This window comes from Mastomys coucha, unplaced genomic scaffold (assembly GCF_008632895.1).
Source record: "Mastomys coucha isolate ucsf_1 unplaced genomic scaffold, UCSF_Mcou_1 pScaffold22, whole genome shotgun sequence".
NCBI lineage: Eukaryota > Metazoa > Chordata > Mammalia > Rodentia > Muridae > Mastomys > Mastomys coucha.
Window position 1 is genome coordinate 166991587 of NW_022196905.1, and position 27989 is coordinate 167019575.

General features: G+C 49.7%; 1 protein-coding gene and 1 long non-coding RNA gene across 14 annotated transcripts in view; one reads left to right on the forward strand and one right to left on the reverse strand.

The window, feature by feature from the left end:
• Fgfr1 (fibroblast growth factor receptor 1) overlaps positions 1–27989 on the forward strand; it is a 58042-nt gene that overhangs the window by 26536 nt on the left and 3517 nt on the right. Inside the window, exons 3-13 of one of the 13 annotated variants that reach the window (XM_031339357.1) lie at positions 11262–11528; positions 13281–13370; positions 13622–13794; positions 16145–16268; positions 17541–17731; positions 18747–18897; positions 22266–22462; positions 23672–23817; positions 25278–25399; positions 25781–25891; positions 26338–26528. In XM_031339357.1, coding sequence (XP_031195217.1) covers positions 11262–11528; positions 13281–13370; positions 13622–13794; positions 16145–16268; positions 17541–17731; positions 18747–18897; positions 22266–22462; positions 23672–23817; positions 25278–25399; positions 25781–25891; positions 26338–26528 — 1763 coding nt within the window. Of the gene's footprint in view, positions 1–11261; positions 11529–13280; positions 13371–13621; positions 13795–16144; positions 16269–17540; positions 17732–18746; positions 18898–19809; positions 19955–22265; positions 22469–23671; positions 23818–25277; positions 25400–25780; positions 25892–26337; positions 26529–27989 lie in introns of all 13 variants that reach the window. The other 12 variants (XM_031339356.1, XM_031339354.1, XM_031339360.1 and 9 more) reach the window with 12 other exon arrangements.
• On the reverse strand, positions 23613–25902 carry LOC116069063. The gene is made up of 3 exons (XR_004109825.1): positions 25756–25902; positions 25554–25678; positions 23613–23849 (listed from the first exon to the last, which is right to left on the reverse strand). It is a non-coding gene; the product is annotated as an uncharacterized LOC116069063 (long non-coding RNA).

Below are 27989 nucleotides of genomic sequence, written 5' to 3' on the forward strand. Positions count from 1 at the left end.
GTCCTCCCCCCCCCAGCACTCTCCCCCAACACCTCCCCACCATCTATATCAGCAATGGATCTTCTGACTTTAAGTTGCTCAGGAAATGTTAGTGGACCCTAAGCTGCCCAAAGAGGCAGTTGTCACATAAGAGTTTGCCTCCACTGCCAGCTGTGTGGCTGGCTCTCCTCCCTGAATCTGCCATGGCTGCATTCCTCTGGTGCCAAGTGAGACACGGCTCAAACTTCTGGAAGCCCCAGCACAGACCGCCCTTCCTGAACTGCGGGGCATCCCTTCTTTTGGGGTTCTTTCTGGCCAGTGAGCTAGGAGGAAGAGGAGCAATGGATTAAAGACCCAGCTGGGGAAGCGGGTACAGGAAGAGATTTGGGTTCTTCTGCTTGGTCCAGGCTTCTATCAGCAGAGCCAGAACTTTCTCGCTAGGGAGAGGGGAGAATTGATTCCTTTCTTAATCATGTAATTACCATCCTTCCAGCTGGACCAGGCTGTGGTGGGAGTCGGGGATACCGGGGCCTGGGTACCATAATGCCAGTGGAAAAACTACAGGCATGAAGTTTGAGCCCCAACTGAACACAGTCCTAGTGCACACCTTTGTCTGTTGAAAGGTTTGTAAAGGTTGAAACACAACTCTTGCCCTGGGGACCCCCAAGTAAGGGTTTCCCTGCTACTTCCTCAAGCCCAGCTCCAGGGGAGCTGATTTTTTTTTGGGGGGGGGTCATGTGGTGGACGAAAGGACCCTAGCTGCGGCTTTGGCTGACACAGGCAGCTCCGTACTAAATTACAGTGATGAGGTGGGGCGCACAAAAGACCGAAATCTTTTTTTAATAAAAACAAAACAAAACTTCAGCCCCAAGCCCCTGGGCTCCTGAATGGCCATGGCTTCCTGTCAGGATTAGCTCGGCTGCCTGGGCATGTGTGTGCTGCCTTTCTCCTCAGGAAATACCTTTAGTAAGCCCCGGTGGAGTCCCCATGGCAACGGGAGAGGGGACCTGCTGACAGAGGCCATTCAGCCCGCGTTGTTCCTTGGCCTCTTTGTTGTGCGCTTTATTGCAGCCCCTGTGGCAAGCTCCGTGGTTTGCACCATTTTGTCAGCTGAATGTGGAGTTTTACATTTTAATGGGCTCTTCTGGCAGCGGCCCATTTGCATGCAAAATGCTCCTTCTTGCTCCTCTCCCTTTTATATTTAAAAAAAAAAAAAAAACCAACCTGTCCAAACCCAGGTCAGGGCCCTGAAAGCTGCTGATGGGGAGAAAGGCCCGGTAATTGATTGGTGCTTCTGTTTTCCTTACCACAACACACCTGTGCTCCCCTAGCTTTGCAGCCTCCCTTGTATTGAGGATCTCTGTGTCCCCTTCTTATGACACACTGTCCCTCCTAGAGTGACGGTTATCACCTGGGATTTCGCTGCGATTGCTTGTTCTGTCTTGGTCCTGCTAGACTAAAGTTAAGTTTTCGGTTCTATTTCAAAGTCAGAATAACGTAATAAAAACCTCTGCCGAGGGCCCCTGGAGCCCCGCCGCGCTCTTCTTAGTTCCTTCTAAGTTGCTTTCAATGCCACCCCAAATTCCTCCCACATCCACAATTGCTCCCTCATTTATCTCTAGGAGCTTGTGCCAAGACTGTAAACACTCCCAGACCACCATCTCCCTCTTGTTGCTGAGACAACCCCTTCTCCCTTCATTTTCTTTAACCCAAAAATCCCAACCACAGGGGTTCCACAGGGGTGACCTTGAGATCCGCTCGGAGCACCTGTGTCTGGATTTAGGGAAGGGAGTCTTAGGGTGCCTAAGGTGTCTTTACCACTCGTGACCCTTGAGAGATGAAACGCCAATGTAGACTGTTCTAGCGGTCGGGCAAACAGGGCTGCTGTACCCATGACCTAGCTCTCAAGTCTAGGGTGAGAGTATGTTTAAAAATGGGATGAATGCCACACTTGCTGATACACACCTGAGACTTCAACTCAAAAAGGCTGAGGCAGGAGGATCTTGTCTCTGGACCACCCCATGCTACGTGGGGTGGGGGTGGGGGTGCTGTCCCTAAAGCCAACAAACAAAAAGGGGGCTAGTTACCAAGTTTGGTAGCGCACACCTTTAATCCCAGCACTTGGGAGGCAGAGGCAGGTGGATCTCTGTTAGTTTGAAGCCAGCCTGGTCTACGGCATGAGTTTCAGGCCAGATAGGGATATATAGTGAGACCCTTTCTCAAAACAAAAAACAAGTACCACTGCCGGGGTAGCTCAGTTGAGAAGTAAGAGAGCACTTGCATAGATTCTCCGAGCCCTGTGTTCTATCCTCAGCATCATCATGGCATGGTCGTAAACACCTGTGATGCCAACATCGCTCTTGAGTGTTCATTGATAGCTTGGGAGTCCCTGCCTCACCGGAGAAGAGGGAGGGAGCAAGGAATGTGGCTCTTCTACCGTAAGCCTCAGAAGTAATGTGTTGTTGTTAGAAAAAGCCATTTAAGAAACAGACGCAAAGCCTCCGAAGCTTCATCTGAGGTATAATGAGAAACGGGGCGGGACCACCGAGGCAGGGGAGAGCAGGCAGCTAAAAGACTCTAGATTTTGTTTTTGTTTTTCAAGACAGGGTTTCTTTCTCTGGGTAGCCCTGGCTGTCCTGGAACTCACTCTGTAGACCAGGCTCTGCCTGCCTCTGCCTCCTGAGTGCTGGGGCTAATGGCGTGTGCCTCCAATACCCACACAGCTCTGTATTCTTGAGGAGGGAATAAGGTGGGGACTTGAGAGTGTGAGTGAGACAGCAGACAGCGAGCGTGTCATCTCTGCTGTTGAGCCAGGACTTCTCCCAGGACCTCTAATCTATGGATCCTGGCCCAGGAGAAGGCTGTCCAGCCCCATTGACTAATGCAGACGGTGCTAGAGGTCATCAGCTGTAAACTGTAAATGAAGGGTGAGAAGACAGCTTGGGAAGGCTAAGAGCTGCTGGGGAAGGACTGTGAGCCTCCCTGTGGTCAGGACATTGCTGTGCCTGCAAGCCATCAGTGGGCCGTCCCTAACTGTTCAGAACACACTTGGGGTGAAAAGCATCAGGGAGGAGCCCGGGACACAGCTGAGCAGACACCCAGAGCCTTTTTGCTTTGTGACTTTGCAGGAAGTTTCACAACCGCCGCTTCTCTTAAGTGGGAGGCAAAAACAAGTAGCTCGATCCCAAGTAACTGTGTTTGTAAGTGTCGCGTGCAGTGTAAGTGTCGCGTGCAGTGCCAAGGAGGGTAAGCCATTGAGTTAGGGGTATGCCATTGAGGAGGGTACACCCAATTCCCGAACCTGCTTAGTCGGAGGGGTTCCTTCAAGTTAAAAACACTGTTTTTATTTTATTTATTTTTTTGCTTTATTTGCTTTTTGTGAGCCTGGGTTTCACTATGTAGTCCTGGCTGCCCTTGAACTCAGAGATCTGCCCGACTCTGCCTCCAGAGTGCTGGGATTCAAGTTGTGTGCCTCTACACATAGCAAAGTAAATGAATTCTTAAGGTATTGTCGAGATTAAGCTGTGAGGTTGGGGGGGGGATGGGGCAGGGGTGGAGGGGGGGGAGAATAAACCCAGAGTGAATTGTAGAATTCCATGCAAGCAGATGGGAGACCCTGGGCTCTATTAGATGAGGTTAAAGGGTTGAGCCAAAAGCTCTCTGCAGATCTCTAAAAAATACAATGACTTTAAAGACAAGGTGAAGCTAAGTTGTACACACACGGTAGCTCATTTATCCCAACACTCCAGAGGCAGGAGGCTTGTCACTATGAGCTTCATAACAAATGGAAGACCAGCCCAGGCCATTTTGTTTCAAAGGGTGGGGGGCGGGGGGGGGTGCAAAACAAAAGACACAGTGAAGTGAACCAAAGGGTGAAGCTTCTGTTCTGAAAAACCAGGGCATTGGGTTTGGATCCCAGCTTTGTGTAGCCTTACTACCCAGGTGGATCGTCCTGCATCTTGTATCTCCGCAGGCCTCCGTTTCCCTCCTCTGAAATGAGGGTACCGATAGTACCCTATTTTACCAGCTGTGGGGATCTGATGAGGTAACACGAGGAGAGAGCTGTACGTGGCGCAAGCCCCACAGGCACAGGATAGAGATTAACTCCGTAAGGCTGCCACGCAGAGGAGACAGCGGCCTGGAGGAAGGCTTGGCCTGCTCTGTGTCAGTCAGTATCTGGTCTGCACAGTTGTGGATGGAAAGCTTCACATGGCGGGTGGGGCGAATGGCAAAGTGCTGTGCAGTTGTGCTGTCTCTCTTTGGAGTCACACAAAAATGTGGGAGTTGGGCATGCCCTGCCCTCAGTCCATGTTGGTTTTTATAGAGCCAGGGCTGGAGAAGGACATGGTGTGTTTTAATGAATTTTTAAAATTGCATTTATTTTTTATTAGTGTGTGTGCACACACACATGCATGCACACACGTGCGCGCATGCACACATGCCCAGGGACGTGTGTGTGTGTGTGTGTGTGTGTGTGTGTGTGTGTGTGTGTGTGTATTATATGTATACGCCAAAGTGCACATGTGGTGGTCAGAGGATAGCTTGTAGGAGTCAGTTCTCTCCGCCATGTGAGTTCTAGAGACCGAACTCAAGCCAGACTTTGCAGCAAGCTTTCTTGCCAAGCAAGCCATCCTGCCACCCCAGGAAGTGATCTTGAAGCAGAAGATGCTGGTCCAGCTCTATTTATCCATGTGGCATGAGCGGGCTGCACTTACGGTCTCCACAGACAGGTGTGCCCCCCAGGATTTCTTTAATGGCTCTCTTCTATTGACCGCTCTACAAGCTGAAGCATAATAAGATTTATATGGATTTGAGCCCCAAGGCTCCATTCTCCCACTGACGTCGGGCTCATGTCAGAAACCCGATTTAGAGTCGGGAGATCTATCTGATCAACATACTCAGACCAGAATTACCTGCTAAATGACTGGATCACTTCTGGCCTGCTCTGCCACAAGCAAAGTGCCACCCTTCTTGGCTTGTTGAGAAGTTACCCCATTAGCCAAAGTATTTGGGGGTACAAATAGAAAAGGGGGGTAATAGAGTTTCCTCCACATTTATCATGTTCTTCAACATAAAAGCACTATGAAAAAAATCTCCTTCTCTGCCCTTTGTGGCTGATTTCTTGAAGATTACTGAAGTCTCGTTCCCCACTTCTGTTTTAGAGGCTCTGATAGAGAACAGGGATAGGGTTGACACATTTTCCCTTCTCTCTAAAGCAGTGTGGTTACTTAGTAGCTGTAATTTTGCTACTGTTATGAATTGTAAATGTAGCTGGGCAGTGATGGCACATGCCTTTGATCTTAGTACTGGTTGGGGGGTGGGGAGCAGAGGCAGGCAGAGTTTGAGGACAGTCAGGGCTACACAGAGACACCCTGTCTCAAATAAAATAAAATGCATTGTAATGTAAACATCTGTGTCTTGGGGATAGTCTTAAGCAAACCCCATGAAAGAATCTTTCGACTCAAAAGAGGTGATGATCCACAAGTTGAGAACCAGTGCTCTAAAGAGACCACTGGTCCATCCTATTTTCATGGTCCATCCAGCATCCTTCATCTATATGAAACAGCCTCCCCTCTTTCCCTTCTGGCCTCCTTCCTGTCTTCCCCACTTGCCTCCATGTTACCAGTGTAGCCGAGCTTGGTATTCACTTCTGTATCCCCCTCTTTAGCATCCCTGTTGCTGGGACACACTCCAGAGTTTTAGACAGTAGTCCACACAGGCTTTAGGATTCAGGATTGCAACCTGAGCCCTCTGTGAGGATGCTCACAGCAAGCCCTGTCTAACCTGCCCCTCTTCTGGTGATAGTAATAGGAACGCCATCTGGTGAGTCCTGAAGCAGAGTGTGTGGTTTTGATGTTTTCTGCAGCTTACTGTCTATTAACACTCTGTAGGCAGGGTAGACAGTGTAAGCTGACACACAGTCAGCCTCACACCAGATCACTGAAGGTCTAGATGCCGTGTATCTCCACATATCTCATCAGTACTATCTCATCTTTCAGGATGAGGTGCATGAAGAGGAGGTTTGATTTGCTGTTTCCTCATAGCATATATACACTAAGGGGTATCTTTGTATTTGATTAAGAGGGCTTTTTAAGTATATTTTTACCTTTTTAAAAAGATTTACTTATTTATTTTATGTATATGAGTGCTCTATCTGCATGTGCTCCTGCAGGCCAGAAGAGGGCAATGGATTTCATTATAAATGGTTATAAACCACCATCCAGAGGCTGGGAATTGAACTCTGGATCTCTGGAAGAGCAGCCGGTGTGCTCTTAACCACTGAGCCATCACTCCAGCCCCCTTAAAATGTCTTTCAATCAGCTTGGAGGGGCACACTTTTAATCTCAATCCTTAGGAAGCAGAGATAGGCAGATCTCTTGTAAATCAGAAGCCAGCTACATAGTGAGTCCCAGGCCAGATAGGACTACATAGTGAGATCCTGTCTCAAAGAGATAGTTTTAGAAGACATTATGTTTGTTTAGTGTATGTAGTAAGGTCAGGGGAGCTCTTTCTCTTCCCTCAGCATATGGATTCTAAGGGGTTAAACTTGGGTCATCAAGCTTGGCAGCAAGTGCCTTTCTCCTTCCTCATCTGACTGGTTGGCTCTGTACTTTATTTCAGCAGATTCCTATCCTATCCCATGCTATCACATGCTATCACATGCTATCCTATCCAGTCTTCTGTCAAGGATTGGAATATGGACTTCAGCATTGGCCGAGCAACCAGATGGCTCCCTTTTCCATCCTTCATAACCAGTTTAATGAAAGTAGCAGTTAGCTGCTCTCTCATTGGCTGATAAACCTGCCACACTGTAGCTCCATCCCATTGATCTTGACTGAGAAAGTCTAGCTCAGAGGAGGCTATGAATGCCAAGTATCTCATGTCAAAGGAAGACATGAGTGAGGGCCACACAATTCTTAACCGCAGCAGTGGGTTGCTAGTGAGCAATTAGCCATCTTACCTAGTAACAGGGTCAATGTCAGGGCCACTCTAACACACAGCTAAGAGTCCAACTTGTTACCTTTCCATGCCTCCCACAACAAAGTAGCTTTCTTTATAGCTGCTTTGTAAATGGAGAACCCCTACATCTAAGGCCTCTGTTATCAATGGAAAAAAGCCACTAATACTTTACAGCTCCTTGGATGATTTATGAGTCCTCTAAAAGACCCATTTCTGTGTTCCTGGTGTTAACTGTAAGAGTCAGTTCTGGTCTGGGTGGCTTTCTAGTTCTTAGGAGAGACAAGGTATGAGTACTTGTCCTCACTGAGTTGAGGGACAGTATTCCCTGATGTCCTCCGGTCACAGGAATGTGATAGGTCATACACCCAAACACTGTCCAGCCATTAAAAAGAAAGAAGTGTGAACAACAACTCTGACATGGAAGGACTGTGCTGCTTCTTGACACAGTCACAAAATACCACACAGTATGTGATCCCATTGAAGTACACGGAACAGCGGTGGCTAGTTTGTGCTATGGGTGCTGGGTGTAGTGGCGGGAACCTATGATCCCAAGACCTGGAAAGCAGAGACAAGTAGACTCTGTGAGTGCAAGGCCCAGGCTTGTCTACAATGAATTCCAGGATAGCCAGGGCTATTGAGGAACTGTGTGTCTGTGTGTCTATAGGGTGTGTAAGACCTGAGGACTCAGTTCTATGAGTATGGATTTTCTTGAGGCAGAGAGGTAAAATAGTCTAAAATTAGATTTTTGGAATGGCTTTCTCACTTGGAGTATATAGCTACTCTTCCATGCCTCTGGGTTCTATGTTTGCTGATTCAACCAACCAGGGATAGAGAACCTTTGGGCACAATTTTTCGTCTGTACTGAATATGGATGAAAAATTAAACACTATGTAGACTGATATGCATGCTGCTGTGATTTTCTTGGGCTGTAGACTTTGACTGGTTGAGGCAGGAGAAGGTCATCAGAAGTCCGATTTCTGTGCCGGGGGATGGTGCAATTGTGCCGGGGCATAACCAGGTTTGGATGCAGTGGGAAGACAGGGTTGGCAGGAGCCTTGGAGGCCAAGCGGGATTTGGGCCGATCGATGGTTGCACACACCTTTAATCCCAGCAAGTCAGCCTGGTCTTCAGAGTGAGTTCCTGGACATCCAGGGCTACAGAGAGAAACTCTGTCTCAAAAAAACCAAAGGGGGAAAAGGGAAAAAAAATAGAGACTTGGGTCTTACTTTATATCTAAGGTAAGATTTTGATGAAGACGGTGACTATGAAAATGAGAAGGTGGGGCTGCAGGAGTGGGGGGAAGAAACAACCTGGGAACAAGGATGCTGGTCCTCAAGGCTTTTGTAGCTCAGAGATGAGTTTCTTTTCCACATCGGTCAGCACCAGCTAGAAGTTACAACCATGGAGCTGCTGGCTCCTTCCCTTGGGAGCAGTGCCAGTCTGTTCTCTTTGCTGAGTTCTTTTGGGAGCTACGTTTTGGTCTCTGGGACCTGTGTGAGGAGGCTGTGTGATGCCTGACTGTGAGAATTTGACCTCGCTGTTGTTGGCCAGTGGCTGGTGCAGATCAAAATGTTTGATCAGTGAGATCACTTGAGGGGAACTGAAATTGGATCAATAGGTGGGAGGAACGTTCGCTGTTTTCCTTCAGGGTCGAGCCCCAAGCTGTTTTTTTCTTCTTTTGGCAAAACCATAAGCCATTAAAAATGGAAAGAATAGTCCACAGCAGCTATTTTTAATCAGCTGTGCGTTCTGTTCTCTGGTGCTCTCCTTCACCAGAACACAAAAATAAACATGTATTAGCTTACTGGTATCCAGCCGCTGCTTGAGATGGCACTGTGTTTAGGTTGATAAACAGCAGGGTGTGAACTCCTTGGAAGAAGAGCCATGGTCAACCCCATGTACCTGAGGCTTTTCATACAAACCAACGGACCACTTCAGAAAGAGACTCATTAAAGTGAGAAGTTAGAAGCTGGAGCTCCTAAGAGGATCAGAGTAGGGAGGGTCCCAGTCTGGCTCCCACTCCAGCTTCAGGTGTTGTGACACCTCTGGGCCTCCATAGGGACCCGCACCCTGACATGCACACGCCCACAGACAGACACAAGAACATACACACAGTTAAAAATAAAACCAGTCAGGCTGGGCAGTGGTGGCACATGCCTTTTATCCCAGCACTTGGGAGGTAGAGGCAGGCAGATTTCTGAGTTCAAGGCCAGCCTGGTCTACAGAGTGAGTTCCAGGCAAAATAAGGGGCTGGGCGAGATGGCTCAGTGGGTAAGAGCACTGACTGCTCTTCCGAAGGTCCTGAGTTCAGATCCCAGCAACCCACATGGTGGCTCACAACCACCCATAATGAGATCAGATGCCCTCTTCTGATGCATCTGAAGACAGCTACAGTGAATTACACCGGGGCGAGCAGGGTCAGGGGGGCAGCCACATGATGGCTCACGGCCATCTGTACAACTACAGTGTACTCATAAATAAATAAATAAATAAATAAATAAATAAATAAATAAAATAAATAAATAAAATAAATCTTAAAAAAAAAAAGAAAGAAAGAAAAAACTAAATAAATAGATAAAACCAATCTAGAAGAGAGAGGGGAGGAGCCATATGGAGCTCAGCGGCCCAGCCTTTGCTCAGCACCAGCTTCCACCCCAAGCACTGCAAAAGAAGGGATGGGCGTGGGGGTGGGATGTGGTGGAGCCAGTCTGTGCTACACAGAGAGTTTAAGAGAGAAAACAAAAGTCCAGGTTGTCAAGGTTGGTTACATACCTTGAACCCCAGCATGCAGGGTGAAGAAGCTGGTGGACCTCTGTGAGTTCCAGGCCAGCCAGGGCTACGAAGTGAGACCCTGAAAAAGAAGAAGGCTGGATGGTGGTTAGAACTGAGGTCCCTGCCAGTCTGAACACCAGTGAACTCCTAGAGAGGGGCGAGGGAGTTGTGAGTTGAGCCCAGGTGGGTGGCAGGTACCCAGAACATTCTTTCAGAGGAGGAGGGCCAGGCCAGCCATTCATTTGAACGTTCAAAAAGAACAGAAACTTCTTTGCTTCCTTCTTAGCAAAGGGATTTATCCTGCCAGTATGGCTGACTACGGGTATTGCCGAGTGCATGGGTCTTCCTGATAATGTGAGTGAGGGCTGGGTGCTCTCTGTGGTCGGATCCTGGTGGGGTTGGATCTTGGACTTCTGGTTGAGATATAGAAGGGGATTTGTAGGGGTGTGTGCCCCTTAGCTACTTTTCTATAGCTGGGAAGAGACACCAGGACCAAGCCAAGTTAAAGGAAGCACTTCACTGGGGGCTTGCTTACAGTTTCAGAGGGTGAGTCCATGACCATCTTGGTGGCACACATGTAGGCAGGCAGGCATGGCACTTGGAACAGCAGCTGAGAGCTTACATGTTGCCTACAAGTTGGAGGGAGGGAGGGAGGGAGAAAAGACAGACGACAGACAGACAGGGAGGCAGACTGATTGACTGGGTCTGGGATGGACTTTTGAAACCTTCCCCACAGCGATAGCACCTTCTCCAACAGAGACATCTCCTCTCACTTCTTCCCAAAACAGTTCTGCCAACCCAGGATCAAACGTTCGAATACACGAATGCAGGGGAGCCATTCTCAGTCACACCACCTCCTCAGTCTCAAGGAGAAAGATGGGGTGCGATGAGGAGGGGTTTCTGTGGGCCATGTCTGCTGCCTGAGCAAATGTGTCCTTGTGGCAGCTGCAGGCCTCGGGCCTAACACCTGTTAGCTGGAGGTTCCCCTGAGCTGACCTCTTCCTTCCTCGGCTGTCCCTCTCACATACGCATCTGTGTTGCTGGAGGGCCAGGCCCCCACCCACGCTGAGTCATGTGTACCAGTCAAGAGCCCTGGTTGACCAAATGCCTGTTCTCATCTTGGCGTTAGAGCTGCTGGGTTTGTGAGGGTGTTGGGTTGATTCACTAGGGAAAGGGGTGGGGCTAACAGGGCTAAGAAGGATGGGGTGTTCTGGCAGGAAGTGGCAAAGAACTGAGCAGCATTTGGGGAAGGGGGCATTCTAGAGACGGGAGAGATTTTTCCTCTTAGAATGGAGGAAGCTGAAACACTGCTTAATGCTGCTGCGGCTGCTTCCTAACTTTGCCTCTTTCTTCTTTGCCTCGGAGAAGTGGGGTGGAGGAGAAGAGCTGGGGGCCTCGGGTTGCTCATCATTTCTAATGGGTGCACGTTCCGGTCCCCAGCTCTGTTGTTAAGGCCTGGACAGTGCAGTGGCCTACGGCTCACCTAACTCCCTTTCTCCTCCTCCCTTCTCCACTTGGCTCTTCTTCCTGGCCCCTGTGGGTGGCTGCAGCTCAGCCCTGGGGAGCCCCTGTGGAAGTGGAGTCTCTCCTGGTCCACCCTGGCGACCTGCTACAGCTTCGCTGTCGGCTTCGCGATGATGTGCAGAGCATCAACTGGCTGCGGGATGGGGTGCAGCTGGTGGAGAGCAACCGCACCCGCATCACAGGGGAGGAGGTGGAGGTGCGGGATTCCGTCCCCGCTGACTCTGGCCTCTACGCTTGCGTGACCAGCAGCCCCTCTGGCAGCGATACCACCTACTTCTCCGTCAATGTCTCAGGTTGGTAGCAATGCCCTCTGCCCCATCCATTCCTCCAACTTTGCTAGTTTTAAAGGGAGGCGAACTTTCCCTCCACGATCCGCCCCCACTCTGCTTCAGGACTGCCGCCCACTAACATTGCTCCCTGCCCGCTGCGTGGCTTGGCTCTCCGGAGGTTGACCGGGTAGGGCAGATGCCAAGCTAAGACCTACCTCAGAGGTGATTATGAATGCTTTGGGGGTGTGAAGATGCTGTCATTTCCCACAGCACAGCATGTCCAGATCAGGCTAAGTGGGGCTCAGCCAGCTCCATCTTATCAAGGCCTAGGCTTAGAGATTGGAACCTGAGAGCACGTGGTAAGGTTAGTGCTGTGGTGGGAAGGACTCTGGTCCACTGCCGTGTTCAGACTTTGTGGGGAAAACTTGTTGCCTAGCAGCCAGGCGAGCGAGCCGAGAACTCTCGTTGCTGGGAACTTGCTTCCCGTAGAATATGACTTTCCCCAAACCAGGACCTGAGGAAGAAAAACTGAAACTTTTGTTTACACCATGGGGGCTTGGTGCCTTATCTCAGATACCATATAGAACTTGTCCCCAGTTAAGGAACATGTTTCCCTAGTCCCCAAGACTAGAGAGCCCACTGGTGGATATCAAGACTTTTTTTTTTTTTAAATGGGGGTGTATCCCATTTTCAGAGTGAAGGATCTCTCTACACAGCTCTGGCTGTCCTGCAACTCACCAGGCTGGTCTCAGAGCCACCCAGATCCGCCTGCTTTTCTCCCTCCCAAGTGCTGGGATTAAAGGTGCTACCACACATGGCCTGGTTTTTTACACATGAGGTACATCCCATTTGGGGAGTGAAGGTAGCTGGCGTAGCAGTGTATAATACCTTTAATCCCAGAGGATCTCTGTTTTGAGTTTGAAGCCAGCCTTGTCTCCATCATGAGAAAACCCTGTCTTAAAACATCTACAAAAAAAGGCGACTGTGGCGCAGAAGAGATCGCCCAGCTGTTAAGAGAACCTGACACTCTTGTAGAGGACCTGGATTTGGTTCCCAGCATCCACAACTTGTTTGCAGTTGCCTGTAACTTCAGTTCCTGGGGGATCCAGCACCCTGTTCTGGCCTACCCCCTTGGGATCCTGTATGCTCATGGTGCATGCTCATATAGGCTCATACATACATATAAATTAAAATATATAAATTAAAAAATAAGAAAGCTTGGGGGGAAAGAAAGAGAAAGGAAAGCAGGCATCTCCCAGCCCTCAGGAGATTCGTACTAGAAGATTCTGATCGCGGGCTGCTCAACCCTCGGTTTTAGAAGTAGCCTCAAGGCCCAGGAGCCTGGGTTTCTTAATGGTTGATGTCCAGCGAGTACTGATTCCTCAGCTGCTGGGATGGGTACCCAGGTGTTAGCTAAGTACCCAGGTACTGGGTGTATAGGCTGGTGTAGAGGCCTTGGTGCAGGTGGTACTGTTAGCTAAGAGGCCGTGGTGTATAGGCTGGAATTAAATACATTTGGAAAAAAGGAGCTGGCCCTGCTAGAGCCATCTGGGCTTTTAGGCAGAAGGCAGAGCACTGGGCCAGGATGAGCACTGGAGCATGTAGTTCTTAAACACAAACTGTCACTGGGGCAAGATTCAGACGCTATGGGAGTCCTTACGGGACGGACGTGTGCCGTCTGCGACCGCAGTGAGGTGGTCTAGACAGGGTAGCTGCTGTTTAGATGGCTGTCTATAAGTGCTTAGACGTACCTCAGCCCCCTCCTTCCTCTCACAGATGCGCTCCCATCCTCGGAAGATGACGATGACGATGATGACTCCTCGTCAGAGGAGAAAGAGGCAGACAACACCAAACCAAACCGTAGGCGTGAGACACTGTTTTCTATCTTACTGCCTCTGAGACCTGGGAGTTGGGACTTGGAGGAAGGCCTGTCTAAAGTGGGAGGAGAGAGGCTCAGGTGACCTGTAGGCCATAGTGCCTGGTTGCTGCCCTTCTAGATGACCTGGGGTACTGAGCAGGTAGACGGGATGCATGTGGTCCTGCCTGGGCCCTGGCTTCTGAGCGAGCCTGACTGCCCCTGCTGCCCTCATCTGTCTCCCTTGCCTTTTCCTGGACAGCTGTAGCTCCATACTGGACATCCCCAGAGAAAATGGAGAAGAAACTGCACGCGGTGCCCGCTGCCAAGACAGTGAAGTTCAAGTGCCCGTCGAGTGGGACACCTAACCCCACTTTGCGCTGGTTGAAAAATGGCAAAGAATTCAAACCTGACCACCGGATTGGAGGCTACAAAGTAAGTGTGTGTGTACATAAGTTAGAGTAAGGTGTTGGGGGTGAGTGGGGTGGGGGTAGGGTAGGGTGGGGTTGGGATATCATCTGCTTTGATTGCTTTGTTTTTTGTTGTTGTTTTTGTTGCCTTTTTAAAGGTGAGCTTTTTTTTTTTTTTTTAAGTTTATTTCATAATTGTTTCACATGTATGTGTGTGTGTGTGTGTGTGTGTGTGTGTGTGTGTGTATGTATGTATGTATGTATGTATGTATGTATGTATGTACGTATGTACGTATGTGCCACATATGTGCCTGGTGCCTGCAGAGGTCTGAAGAGGGTGTCAGATTACTGGGAACTGCAGTGTTTTGATTTTTACTACTTAAAATGTTTCTGTTTGTGGGAGGATATACATGTGGAGATCAGAGAAACCTGGAAGGATTCAGTTCTCCTTCACCTAGGTGGGTCCTGAAGATCACTGTCAGGACAGCAGGCTTGGTCACAAGTCCCTTTCTTTACCAACTAAGTCACCATTAACCCCCCACCCCTTTGGTTTTTGAGACAGGGTCTCTCTCTACTTAGCTCTGGCTGGCCTGGAACTCACTATGCAGACCAGGCTGCCCTCAAGCTCACAGAGATCTACCTGCCTCTGCATCCTGGGTGCTGGGATTATAGAGGGGCATGTGCCGCCCACCACAACTGGCCCTCTTGCGTACTTTTAAAGGACCTTTCTTGGGACAGATTACTGGGGGTGGAGCTGTCAGATCTGACAGTGTAGATATGTTTTAAGCTGTTAGTACCCATAATCCACTTCCCTCTCTTTCCTATGCCCTTTCCTAGTCCTTCTGCTCCTCTGTTGTGCATACGAAGCCTGCACCATTGAGTTTCATCTTCAGCCCCAAGTCCTAAAAGGGAAAACCAGTCGGTCACCTTCCGTAAGGGAATATTCAAATGACAGACTCCCTAGACATGTGCTAAGAACTACAAGGGGTGAACGTGTTTGTGTTGCTTTCTGATACCATCAGGCATTTCCTAGGCTGATAAGCTGCTTCCTCTCCCTCCTGGGGTCAAGTTCTTTGTATCTGTAGGAAGAACATTTTGATGAGAATCTCCTCCTCGGAGATGTGATGATTCCCCTAGGTCCCCAAATGTCTCATCTCCCTTAGAGCCTCTTCTCTCATACCTTTTGGAGGACTTTTTTTGGGGGGGAGGGGGACTGTGTTCCTTCTCTATGTGCCCCAGACTTACCTAAACTCCCAATCCTTCTGTCTTAGCCTTCCAAGTGCTGAGATCCCAAGCATGTGCCACCATGCATCGCTTCTCATTGCTCCCATATAGGAAAAGTGGGAGGGGCTGGCTAGAGAAACAGCCTGGTGGTTCAGCATAGACCACTCTGTTCCAGAGGACCAGAGTCTAGCTCCCAACATTCACATCGAGCAACTCACAACCACGTTTAACTCTAGCTTCAGGACTTCTGTGGACACCGACACTCACGTGTGCACGTGTACGCATGTGCGCACACACACAGACACATGTACACACACACTCACATGCACATGTGCACACACATACAAACACACATGATCTTTTTTCTTTCTCTACCCCACCCCTCACCTCCAGCCAGGGTTTCTCTGTGTAGCTCTGGCTAGCCTGGAGCTAGCTCTATAGATCAGGCTGGCCCAGAACTCAGAAATCTGCCTGTCTCTGCCTCTTGAGTACTGGGATTAAAAAGTGTCCACCACTACTGTTCAGTTCTTTTTCTTTTCTTTTGTTTGTAAGAACCACATAAGAAGGACAATGTCAAAGGGCAGCTGTGATAAGCAGGCTGCAGGAGTTCCCCCATACAAGAGCAGGGGGAAGGTGGAGGACAGATCTGACCAGAATCAACTAGGAGAGACGTGATTGCTGTGTAATGTTTATGTTCGTTTATTTTGTGTGCACACGTGCCAACAGTGGTGTGCACATGGAGGTCAGAGGACAACTTGCAGGAACTGCTTGTCTCCTTCCACCCCGTGGGGCAAGTGCCTTTATCCACGGAGTCATCTTGCCAACCCTGAGGAGACAGCTTGTGAAACTTGCCACATCAGGCATAGGAATGAACTTGATGGACATGGAGAGGATTCCCAGTGAGCTTAGGAGAATTTGCCAAAGGCATGTTTGTCCAGATTGCCGCTGCTCCTGAACGCTGCCATAAAGATGGCCAGCGTCTTCACACCTTGCCAGTACTTTGTAGGAAGGGTTCTGAGTGGGAATAGACCAGGATCTAGCCTTTCTGTGCTTTGTGTGGCTTACAGTGCAGCACTGGCTGTGTGTGCGGTGGCTCTCATCTGCCCTTCCCACCAGACCCTCAGCAAAGCCCCTTGGTCTGTGCCCCACAGGTTCGCTATGCCACCTGGAGCATCATAATGGACTCTGTGGTGCCTTCTGACAAGGGCAACTACACCTGCATCGTGGAGAATGAGTATGGGAGCATTAATCACACCTACCAGCTTGATGTTGTGGGTAAGAAGGCTAAGTGGGCAAGAGTCTGTCAGGGGCGGGGCAAGGTGGGAAAAGGTCGCAGAGGGGTCTGAGTTCCTAGGATGGAATCTGGACATTTGGCATTAAACTTCCCGATTTGACCTTTACTTTTTGCTCCCTCCCTCCCTCCCTTCCTTTCTTCTTTCCAATTTGAGATATGATCTCAGACTTTAGCCCAGACAGCTGTGGAACTCGCTGTATAACTCAACCTGACTTTGAACTCATGGCCATCTTCCTGCTCCAACCTCTCAAGTGCTAAGATTAAAGGCTTGAGTCTGCCTTAAACCTCACTTGGCTTGCTTGCTTGTGTGCGTGCGTGCGTGCGTGCGTGCGTGCGTGCGTGCGCGTGTGCGTGTGCTTCCTTCCTTCCTTCCTTCCTTCCTTCTTACCCCCTCCTTTCTTTCTTCCTTTCCTTTCTTTCTTTCACAGGCAGGTCTACCTTAAGCCTCACTTTTCTCCTTTCCTTCCTTCCTTTCATTTGTTTATTTTTGAGACAAAGTATCTCTGTATCCCTGGCTACCTTGAATATACTATGTAGACCAGGCTTCCCTTGAACTCACTGGAGATCTGCCTGAGTGCTGGAATTAAAGGCATGCACAACTGTTCCTGGCTCACTTAAAAAAAATTCATTAAGCAACTGCTACTGTTCTGCTACATGTCTAGGAAGACATAGCATGGTGGAGCAATGAGAAATACAGCGCAACAGTAGCTGTGGCTTAAAGAACACCACTAACACACTGGGGTCTTTAAGTCCCTGCCCCCTGAAGTTTGTCCTTTGTGTCTTTGCAATACAGGCACAATTAGAGTAGCTATATAAGCCAAGTGCACATACGGGGGTGCAGAGGCCAAGTGCCTTCAAATGTAGAATCGCCATTATGTCCACTTGGTAGTATTCTGGAAGACAGGAAGAACAGGATATTGTTCATCTCGGGGCTATGATTGAAAAGGTTCTGGGTCTTTTGCTCCAGAGATGGTATGGTCCAGAGCCCCACGGCACACACCTAAGGGTCTAAAGATGCTGGAGCCTGGAGGCGTGCCTCTATTTAGACAAGAGACTTAGTTATATCTGGAAATGTGGGTGCAGGACTGGAGGAAATGGCATCCCTTCTCTCAGATCAGGTTTGAGGGCTGGAGTTTAGCAGAGGCAGTGGGAAGGATACTGAGGAAGTCAGTGCAGATCCCACTGCTGTCAGCATCCCAGCCAGGACCAGGCCAGTGAAGAGTCTAACACGTCCATCCTCTGTGCCTCCACAGAACGATCCCCTCACCGGCCCATCCTTCAGGCAGGGCTACCTGCCAACAAGACCGTGGCCCTGGGCAGCAACGTGGAGTTCATGTGTAAGGTGTACAGTGATCCGCAGCCTCACATCCAGTGGCTGAAGCACATCGAGGTGAACGGGAGTAAGATCGGGCCAGACAACTTGCCATATGTCCAGATTCTGAAGGTAATCTTAACCCCCTTCTCGCTGGATTGCTGGGATGGTGGCTGACCAGGTGGTCCCTGGGGCTCTGTGCCTTACCCATAAGGCACCAACTCTATCCTAGTAGGGATCTGGCCACAGGCTGGTGACAGCAGAAGACAGGGGTGAGCTGGGAACAGAGGGTGGGGTGGGTGACGCCGGTGGCTGGTTCCCGAAGAGCTTTGAAGTGGTCCAGGATCTTGGGTCAGTTGCTCAAGGGTGACATTGAAACTCTTGCTTGTTTGGGGCCTGGGACCACAGCCTTCCAACAACAAGCATTTCCCTGGTGTCCTGCTTGTTTTTCCTAAGTTAACAATCTTTTGATGAAAGAGGTAAACGATAAGGGCATTGCTGAAACAGTTGGAAAAGCAAATGGCACCTATACACTCTAAGCCGCTTGGGGAGTAATGGCATTTTCTTCCTTTTTCCTCTCGCTCCCAGACTCTCATTGTCCGAATGTTCCATTAATCCAGGGAGCTATCTGGCAAAGTTCCCATGAATCTTGCAGCAGGAGTAACCAGAAGTTAGAGCTCATCCTCCCCTGCCTTGGCTGGCCTAGAGATTTACTGACTGTCCCTTTCTCTTTGCCACTGGAGCTGAGAACATTCTGGAAGAATGGGGGCCAGCTTTAGCCTTGGGCCTTTTGGAGTTCAGTCTCCAGTTACGAGTCCCCACCCCGGTCTTGGAGAAGGGACTTTAATTTATCTGAATATTTGCTTTGGGACAGCGATCCTCCTCTGACTCCCTCCTCTTCTTTCCTCTCTCCATTTCCCTTTTCCCCGTCCCCCTCCTGTTTTACTATTTTAGCTTTCTGTCTCTACCCACTCTTACTAGTAGTTTCGGGTTTTTTTTTTTTTTTGTCCCACTCAGAAGAGAAGACTGTAGGCTTCAGTGTCCTCCTTGCCTTGGCTCCTTGGGCTGAAAGTTACTGCTCAGGAGCACAGTGTGGCCACATCTCGGTGTTTGCCCAACTGACTGGTGTGTCGTTGGTTTGTTCCAGCATTCGGGGATTAATAGCTCGGATGCGGAGGTGCTGACCCTGTTCAATGTGACAGAGGCCCAGAGCGGGGAGTATGTGTGTAAGGTTTCCAATTATATTGGTGAAGCTAACCAGTCTGCGTGGCTCACTGTCACCAGACCTGTGGCAAAAGGTAATGGGGAGATGGATGGGACCCTGTACTGGGTATTTGATTTAGGCTCCACACTGCTGGGGCAGGTTGGGAAGCCAGTACCAACTCTACCTCTCTCCTTCTGTCTTCCTAATGCCCAGAGCCATGGAAAAATCTCTGGCTTGGGAGGCTGCTTTGGTTTGGTATATACGTTGGTTATCTGTGGCTCCCTTTGTGCCTTATGTATATGTGTTCTCTCTCTCCCTCCCTCCCTCTCTCTCTCTCTCTCTCTCTCTCTCTCTCTCTCTCTCTCTCTCTCTGTCTCTCTGTCTCTCTGTCTCTCCTCACCTTCTCTCCTTCTGAGTGTGTGTGTGTGTGTGAATGTGTGTTTCTGTGTATAAGTACTTGTGCCTGTCTGTGGACTTGTGAGATGTTAGGAATGATGCTTCGGACTGAAGTTTTCAATAGTTGACAAAGAGAAGGGACCAGATATTCTCTTTCAGACCAGCATCTGCAGGTCGTGTGTGTGTGTGTGTGTGTGTGTGTGTGTGTATGTGTGTGTGTGTGTGTGTGGACTGCCTTTCTTTCCCTGCCATCTGTACCCGCTGACTCTCTTTACCTAAAACCAAACAGCTCCCTACCTGCCAGGCCCCATTTCTCCATGCTGCCCACCGCCCGCATGCTTGGCTGGGCCAGTGGCTGCCAGCGTCTGGTGAAGGGTCGTAACCATGCGTCGTCTCCTCAGGTCTGCCGGAGAGCCTCCCCCAGAGCCTCGCTGTTTTCCTCTAACAGGTCTCGCTGGCTGGTGGTGTTGTTTTTGCCTTGTTGCAAAGGAGATGCTGGGGAGCGTTTCTTCCTCTGGTTTTGGTCCCCTTCTCTGTCCCCTCCGTTCCTCTGCCTCTCTGAGGCCTCATGTCCTGTGCTTGTCCATTTTGCATCCGTCGTCTCTTCTAGACTGCTGGAGTTAATACCACCGACAAGGAAATGGAGGTGCTTCACCTACGGAATGTCTCCTTTGAGGACGCGGGGGAGTATACGTGCTTGGCGGGTAACTCTATCGGACTCTCCCATCACTCTGCATGGTTGACCGTTCTGGAAGGTATACAGTGCACTGATCCTTTCCGGGTCCTGCCTTTGCCACGGGAGCAGCGCATCCATTACAGGGCTGGGGAGAGGCAGAAAGGGACGGCTCCCGTCTGCTGCGTGGCACATGCAGGGGTGGGTGGATTTTCAGGAAGTGGCGAGACAGCCTCCCTTTGCACATGTATATCTGGCTCTCTCCCTGGTCAGTGTAATGCATGCGTGAGCTCTGGGGCTTTCCAGCACAGGCTCCTTTCCGTCCTTGGGTAGAGCATCTTCCCTCATCCATTTGGTACAGAGGGTTTGAATGACGAGGTCTTCTTTAGCCAGTCCCAAGAAAAGCCCCGGACCTCTCCTCCATGAATACAGGTTCATGGCCAGTAGAAGCTTTCAGCTTCCATGGAGTGTTGCTGGGCCACTTTTCATTCTGCTCTGCTCTTTGACATGCCCAGATTAGCAAACTTGAGCTACCTACGAGAGCCCTGTTTTAACCGTTCAGGAGGCTTGGTGGTCCCCATTTGACCTTTCTGGCCTGCCCTCTCAAATGGGGAGATCTGTGTCAGTGTGCTACCCAAGAAGGAAGGAGGAGCCTGTGGGCTTGCTGGGTGGTGGGGCTGGTGACCACAGGACCATGGTTTTGCTTGCATGTGGCCTGAGAGCTGCTCTTCTGTGGCCGCTAAGTGCGTACCTTCTCTACTCTTCCCTTCCGCCTTGCTTGCCCAGCAGTCTCACACACTGCCGCTAGCAGAGAAGCATCCTGTCTTTACCATCGTCTCTGTCTGTTTAGTCAGTGCTCCCAGTGAGTCCTCATTTCCTGACACTTGATGGGGGGGAAGGGGAGAGGGGATGATGGACAGACATAAACAGAATACTTCCCTGTCTTCAGCTCTGTTGTTCCCTTGATGGGCTGGGAGGACTCCCAAGGGTGTCACTTTGGCTGGCTGAGGTTTTAGAGGGAGGACTGTTGGAGAAGGGCTATATACAGGCAGGGCAAGGAGGTTCTAGCAGGTAGACACTGTTTCTTCTTATGAAGGGAAAGGTAGACTGACTAGCAAGCGGGGATGAGTGTGTGTCTTAGCAGGGATCGCCACGGCAGCGATGCAACACCAAGGCCAAAAGCAGCATGGGAAGGAAAGAGTTTATTTATTTCCCTTACTCATCCATATCACCAAAGGTCATCGTCAAAGGCAGGGGGGCAATCACCAAAGGTCATCGTCAAAGGCAGGGGGGCAGAAACGGAAACAGGGCAGGAACCTGGAGGCAGGAACCTGGTGCAGAGGCCACGGAGGGGTGCGTGGTGCGTGGCGCATGCTTACTGGTTTGCTCAACTCCTTAGAGCACCCAGGAGCACCTGGGTGGCACCGCCCACAATGGGCTGGGCCCTCCCCCTATCAATCACTAATTAAGAAAATGCCCAACAGGCCTGCCTGTCACCCACTCTTATGGAGGCATTTTCTCCAGTGAGGTTTCCTCCTCAAGGATGATCTTAGCATGTGTCAAGTTGACAAAAAAAAAAAAAAAAAAAACTAGCCAGCACTGTATGAATTCTAAATAGAGGTGAAAGGACATAGAAAAATGATTGCTTCCCCACCCCCATCCCATTTCCTTACATTTTAAGAATCCTGTGGGGCCATAAGTAGATTTCTTTCTTTCATTTTTTTTTTTGAAGATTTATTTCTTTTATGTATATAAGCACACTGTAGCTATCTTCAGACACACCAGAAGGAGGGCATCAGATCCCATTACAGATGGTTGTGAGCCACCATGTGGTTGCTGGGAATTGAACTCAGGACCTCTGGAAGAGCAGTCGTGCTCTTAACCACTGAGCCATCTCTCCAGCCCCATAAGTAGATTTCTTAACTGACAAATACATCTAGAGACATATTTAGACATTATATTTCCTCTGCCCATGTTTTAGCTATTCACTGATCTGATCTAACAGAGGTGACGGGGCTTTAGGAATACATGCCTTCATTAGAGTCCCATGCAGCCATATGCTTTGAGGACTCTTCTGGTCTCTTGGGCATAACAGCCATATGATACGTGTGTGCCACATGTGTGCAGGGTTTTTGATGCCCTTCCAACCCAGTGATCAACTAAGCAAGTTGGCTCTGGCATTAGAGTGTTGGGCTTGCTTGGCAGGATAGTCCAGGTGGTTTTTACCCTCTATGGGGTTTGAGTTTAAGAATGTTTCAGGCTACCTCAGAGGTTCCCAGGTCCTTGGATGCCAGGATCCCAGGGGAAAGGGGCAGGTGCTGGGTTTCTCATGGGGCACACTATCGTGAGTGAAGTCCCCATGACCTGCTGACACCCTGTCCACGCTGACCCAGCCCTGGAAGAGAGACCAGCTGTGATGACCTCGCCTCTCTACCTGGAGATCATTATCTACTGCACGGGAGCCTTCCTGATCTCCTGTATGGTGGGCTCTGTCATTATCTATAAGATGAAGAGCGGCACCAAGAAGAGCGACTTCCATAGCCAGATGGCTGTGCACAAGCTGGCCAAGAGCATCCCTCTGCGCAGACAGGTAACAGAAAGTAGATGGGGGATTTGCAGGCTCACCATTGTCTCGCCTCCTCTTCCTGCGCCCCCAGGGCCTGCGCCCTTTCCGACCCTCCTGGGTGTTCCTCATCTCCCACTTTGGACTTTGCTCCAACTTCCAGACCAGACACATTGGAATGTTATAAACTAACTCTGGCTCTATGCCTGTCCACCCTGTACCCTGGCCACAAAGACCTCTCCTGTCACCTGAGATGCGGTGGGAGGAAATGGGTTAGAAGGTACGGGCGTGTGAAAGATTAGTCTCCCTCGGAAGACTGCTGGCCCAGAAAGGTGCCTTTAAGGAATTAGGAATCCATAAATCCGAGGCAGAGAGGTTTTGCAAACTGCTGGGGACGAGAAAAGAGCAGTTAGTTCTATTGTGAGACATTGAGCTCAGGAAGTATGCTCATTGGTTAGGTGAGTAAAATGGAGCCTAGAAAGAATTTTTGTTTGTTTGTTTTTTCATTTTTTTTTTCCCCAGAGGTTTCTCTGTGTAGCCCTGGCTGTCCTGGAACTCACTCTGCAGACCAGGCTGGCCTCGAACTCAGAAATCCACCTGCCTCTGCCTCCCAAGTGCTGGGATTAAAGGTGTGTGCCACCACTGCCTGGCGGACTTTTTTTTTTTTTTTTAACTTATTTGTTTGTTTATTTTTAAAGATTTTTTTTTATTTATTTTATCTATATAAGTATACTGCAGCTATACAGTGTACAGATGGTTGTGAGCCTTCATGAGATTGTTGGGAATTGAATTTAGGACATCTGCTTGCTCCAGTCAACCCCGCTCACTCCAGATGGCCCCACTTGCTCAGGCCCAAAGATTTATTTATGATTATAAATAAGTACACTGTTGCTGTCTTCAGACGCACCAGAAGAGGGCATCAGATCTCATTATGGGTGGTTGTGAGCCACCATGTGGTTGCTGAGATTTGAACTCAGGACCTTCGGAAAAGCAGTCAGTGCTCTTACCCACGCCAAGCCATCTCGCCAGCCCTGGAAGGATTTTTTGATGGTAGAAATTGCTCAGTCAGAGCTTCTACCCTCGTGGGGCTTTTTTGCTTTTTTTTCATTTTTACCACATTGTTAGGAATGGAAGTAAATCAGTACAATGGTTAAAAGCAATGCTGGGGGTTTGGGAGGCGCTGTCTACCGCTTCGCCCTCTCCTTGCTCGAAGGGTAACCCCACTCTTCCTTACAGGTGTCAGCTGACTCCAGTGCATCCATGAACTCCGGGGTTCTCCTGGTTCGGCCTTCACGGCTCTCCTCCAGTGGGACCCCTATGCTAGCTGGAGTCTCCGAATATGAGCTCCCTGAAGATCCCCGCTGGGAGCTGCCCCGAGACAGGTAATGCTGCTGTAGTTTTCCACTGCGGACCCCTGTTGTGAGAAATATTAAAATGAACCGCCAGTTGTGAGAAATATTAAAATGAACCGCCAAGTTCTTGGCGCAACTGCCTGCAACTCTCTGCCCGCCAACTCTGCCGCCCTTATGGCTAGCCCCATGCAGCTTCCTATCATGGTGGTCTTCCCCACTCCAGTTCGCTGTCTCAGTGCCGCCGGTACCCTCTCAGCCATAATCCCCCTGTGGGCATCGGTCCCACCTTCCAGTAGCCCAGTAAAATAAAACTCTAGAAGCTTATCATTAACAAGTCAGATTTATATATCAATAAATTCTCACTTTACAAGATGGCCGCACAATAATCTGAGAGCCAATCAATAATGATACAAGCCACCGAGATCAGACAAGTTATCCCAATTATTCTGCCCCTACATGATATTCACAACTACTTGTGGCTATTTAAAACAACGAGGGATCAGGATCTTCCTCCTGTCCATCTGCCTCCATCTTGGCTTCTCCTCCCCTCTGAGTCACTCTCTTTTCCTACAACTCTTTGCTCTGGCTCCCTTTTCCCTGTCCAATCACAGGCATCCTGCTGCACTAATTTTTTTTTAATTAATTAATTTATTTAATGTATATGAGTATACTGTAGCTGTCTTCAGACACACCAGAAGAGAGAATCAGTTCCCATTTATAGATGGTTGTGAGCCACCATGTGGTTGCTGGGAATTGAACTCAGGTCCTCTGAAAGAGCAACCAGTGCTCTTAACCACTGAGCCATCTCTCCGGTTCCTGCACTAATATTTTAATGTAATTGGACAAAGAAAATCCTGCCACAAACCCCAGGCTTTTGTTCTGTCTGTAGGAATTGTGTATGCTAAGGCCTTCTAGGCAGTGATAAATACATGAGATGCCTCTAAAAATAGCTCCACTACTTCCTGCTCTTGGTTGAGTGACATACCAGGAGAAATGGGAATGAGCTATCTTCTAAGAGCTTGATCTGGGGGCTGGAGAGATGGCTCAGAGGGTTAAGAGCGTTGACTGTTCTTCCAGAGAGGTCTTGAGTTCAATTCCCAGCAAGCACATGGTGGCTCACAACCGATGCCCTTCCCTGGTGCGTCTGAAGACAGCTACAGTGTACTTATATACATAAAATAAGTTATTTTTAGAGAAAAAAAAAGAACTTGTTCTTCCTGGGTGATCATGTCACACACCTTTGATCCCAGCACTCGAGAGGCAGAGGCAGACAGGTCTACCCAGCATTCAGGAAGAGAGGCAGAGTTAGGCAGATCTCTGAGTTTAAGCCCCGCCTGATCTACAAAGCAAGTTCCAGGACAGTCAGGGCTACACAGAGAAACCCTTTCTTGAAAAATGGAGTAATGGGGATGTTGCCCTTTACCAGCCCTGACTGTTGCTGCCCATTTGTCCAGTCCTAACTGTCACTCCCTGCTTATCTCCCACTCAAGACTGGTGTTAGGGAAACCACTTGGCGAGGGCTGCTTCGGGCAGGTGGTGTTGGCCGAGGCCATCGGGCTGGATAAGGACAAGCCGAACCGTGTGACCAAAGTGGCTGTGAAGATGTTGAAGTGTGAGTGGGGTTCCTGTGTCCTGTAGAGTTCTCTTTCCTTTCTAAGCAAAGTGGGTCTGGACCCAGTCGAAGACATCCCATGATGCAGTAACTGCTCACACCTGCTACACTTACGGGGTGGGGGGGTGTCACACCACGAGCATTTAAATCTCACCTTGATTCTTAGTGTTGTCCTGGGCTCAGGTGTTCATTTTAGTCCCACAACTATCTCCAGCCACCTTCAGTTACCACATGGTAGTGGTGGCTCCTGGGTGGGAAGCGGGAGGAAAGAAAGGAGTCCTGGAGAAAAGGGGGCTCCTCCAGGATCCGCTCCCCCTCACCCCCCAACGCTTAGCCGTCCTCCCTACCTCCCTCACCTGGCTCTCTGGTTTGCATGTGAAGCCGACGCAACGGAGAAGGACCTGTCAGATCTGATCTCAGAGATGGAGATGATGAAGATGATCGGGAAGCACAAGAATATCATCAACCTGCTGGGGGCGTGCACACAAGATGGTAGGCAGCTCCTAGGGCAGGTCTGGCCTCTGGGCACCGGCTGACAAACTGCCTTGACGGAGGTGGAGGGTGGGGGTAGAGGGGAGGGGACTGGGGGTGTGTGGGAGTTTAATGTGTTACTCAGGAGCTGGACCAGCCTGATTGGCATTCATTTAAGATGACTTACCAACACACAGATTCACAATGGGAAAGGAATGATAATGTTATTAGAGTCTGTCTTAGGGCACCTACCCTCAGCTTTGCTTGGGCACTTTCTGGCCTATACTGGGAAGGATTCTTCTCACTGTCTTCAGGAAGAATAACTACCTGGTCCCTGCTAGAGGAGGCAGGAAAGAGTTTACGTTGGGCGTGGGAGACAGCAGACAGCGGACTGTGACCTTGGGAGGAGGGGCTTCCATTAGGTGGAGCTCCCCTTGCTGACCTGTGGTCCCTCTCTCTGCTCCCAGGTGCTCTTTATGTCATCGTGGAGTATGCCTCCAAAGGCAACCTCCGAGAGTATCTGCAGGCCCGGAGACCCCCCGGGCTGGAGTACTGCTACAACCCCAGCCACAACCCCGAGGAACAGTTGTCTTCCAAAGATCTGGTATCCTGTGCCTATCAGGTGGCTCGGGGCATGGAGTATCTTGCCTCTAAGAAGGTGTGGAGACTGAATGCACCCCTTCCCAAAAAAGGCAGGGTGGGGTTGGATCCACCTAGTATCTCAGTTTATGGCCACATCATCTATGCCCGCCCGTCTTGAGCTCACGGTCCTTCTGCCTCAGTCTCTCTGGTGCTGGGATGCTAACCTGGGTTACCAGACCCGTCTCAAGCTTACAGCTGTTAGTCCTTTAGAGCTGTGGATGCACTGGAGCCTGGCCCCTTGGGCTGCATTAGGCTCTCAGAGTTGGGAGAGCCCTTCCTTGTGGCCTTGGGATCAGACTGAATTAGGTCTGAGTCTATGCGACCGCTTTCTGCATAGACTCTGGCAGCTATTTTTAATTTATGGTTTTTTTTTTTTTTTCCTTTTGAAATTAAGGTCCCACTAGTTTTTGTAACAGAGGCCAGCCTCAGATTCATGGTGTAGCAGAGACTGGCCTGAGATTTGTCATTACCCTTCCTCAGTGTCTCGAGGGCTGGGATTACAAGCACGTGCCACTGAACCCAGCCTTGTATTTCTTTTTCTTTCTTTTTTCTTTTTTTTAAAGATTTATTTATTTTATGTATATGTACACACTGTAGCTGTACAGACAGTTGTGAGCCTTCATCTCACTCCTGTAGACCTCGCTAGCTCTGTCCCTGCTCTCTCTGGCCCAAAGATTGATTTATTATACATAAGTACACTGTAGCTGTCTTCAGACACACCAGAAGAGGGCGTCAGATCTCATTACAGGTGGTTGTGAGCCACCACGTGGTTGCTGGGATTTGAACTTACGCCCTTTGGAAGAGCAGTCAGTGCTCTTACCCACTGAGCCATCTCACCAGCCCCGTCTTTTCTTTTCTTTTCTTTTTTCGTTTTTGGAAGATAATTTTGTCATTATATTTATGTACAGAAAACTTAGTGTACATTTACCCCAATTTAGTGGCCAGTTCTTTAGCCTTTGCCTTTTCCAGTCTGGCAATACAAGCCACAGACTTAGGACCCCCGGATGTTGCCTCCCTAGTAGCGGCGGATCTCGTCATAGCCGTCATTATAATTGGTCCTAATAGCTTCCACCCGCTTAGCCAGAGCACCCTTGTCTTCCGAGTTAACCTGTGTGAAGGCAGCAGTGGTGCATGTCTTCCTGTGAACTAGGCGCCCCAGCCTAGCCTTTCCCTTGATGATGCAGTAGAGCACCCCCATCGACACAAGACAGACAGGGAAACCACCAGCTCAATGGGATCTACATGATGGGCAATCACCACCAGCTGAGCCTTCTTGTTCTCCACCAAGGTGGTGACTGTGTTGACTCCTGCTCGGAGGACGGGTGGTCTCTTAGTCGGAATGTCCCCTTTGCCAGCAGCTTTCTTCTCAGCACGGGCCAGTAGCCTTTGCTTCTCCTCTTGCTTTGTCTCCGGCCTGTACTTGTGGGCAAGCCTAAGCAGCTGAGTAGCTGTTTGCCTGTCCAGGGCCTGGGTGATG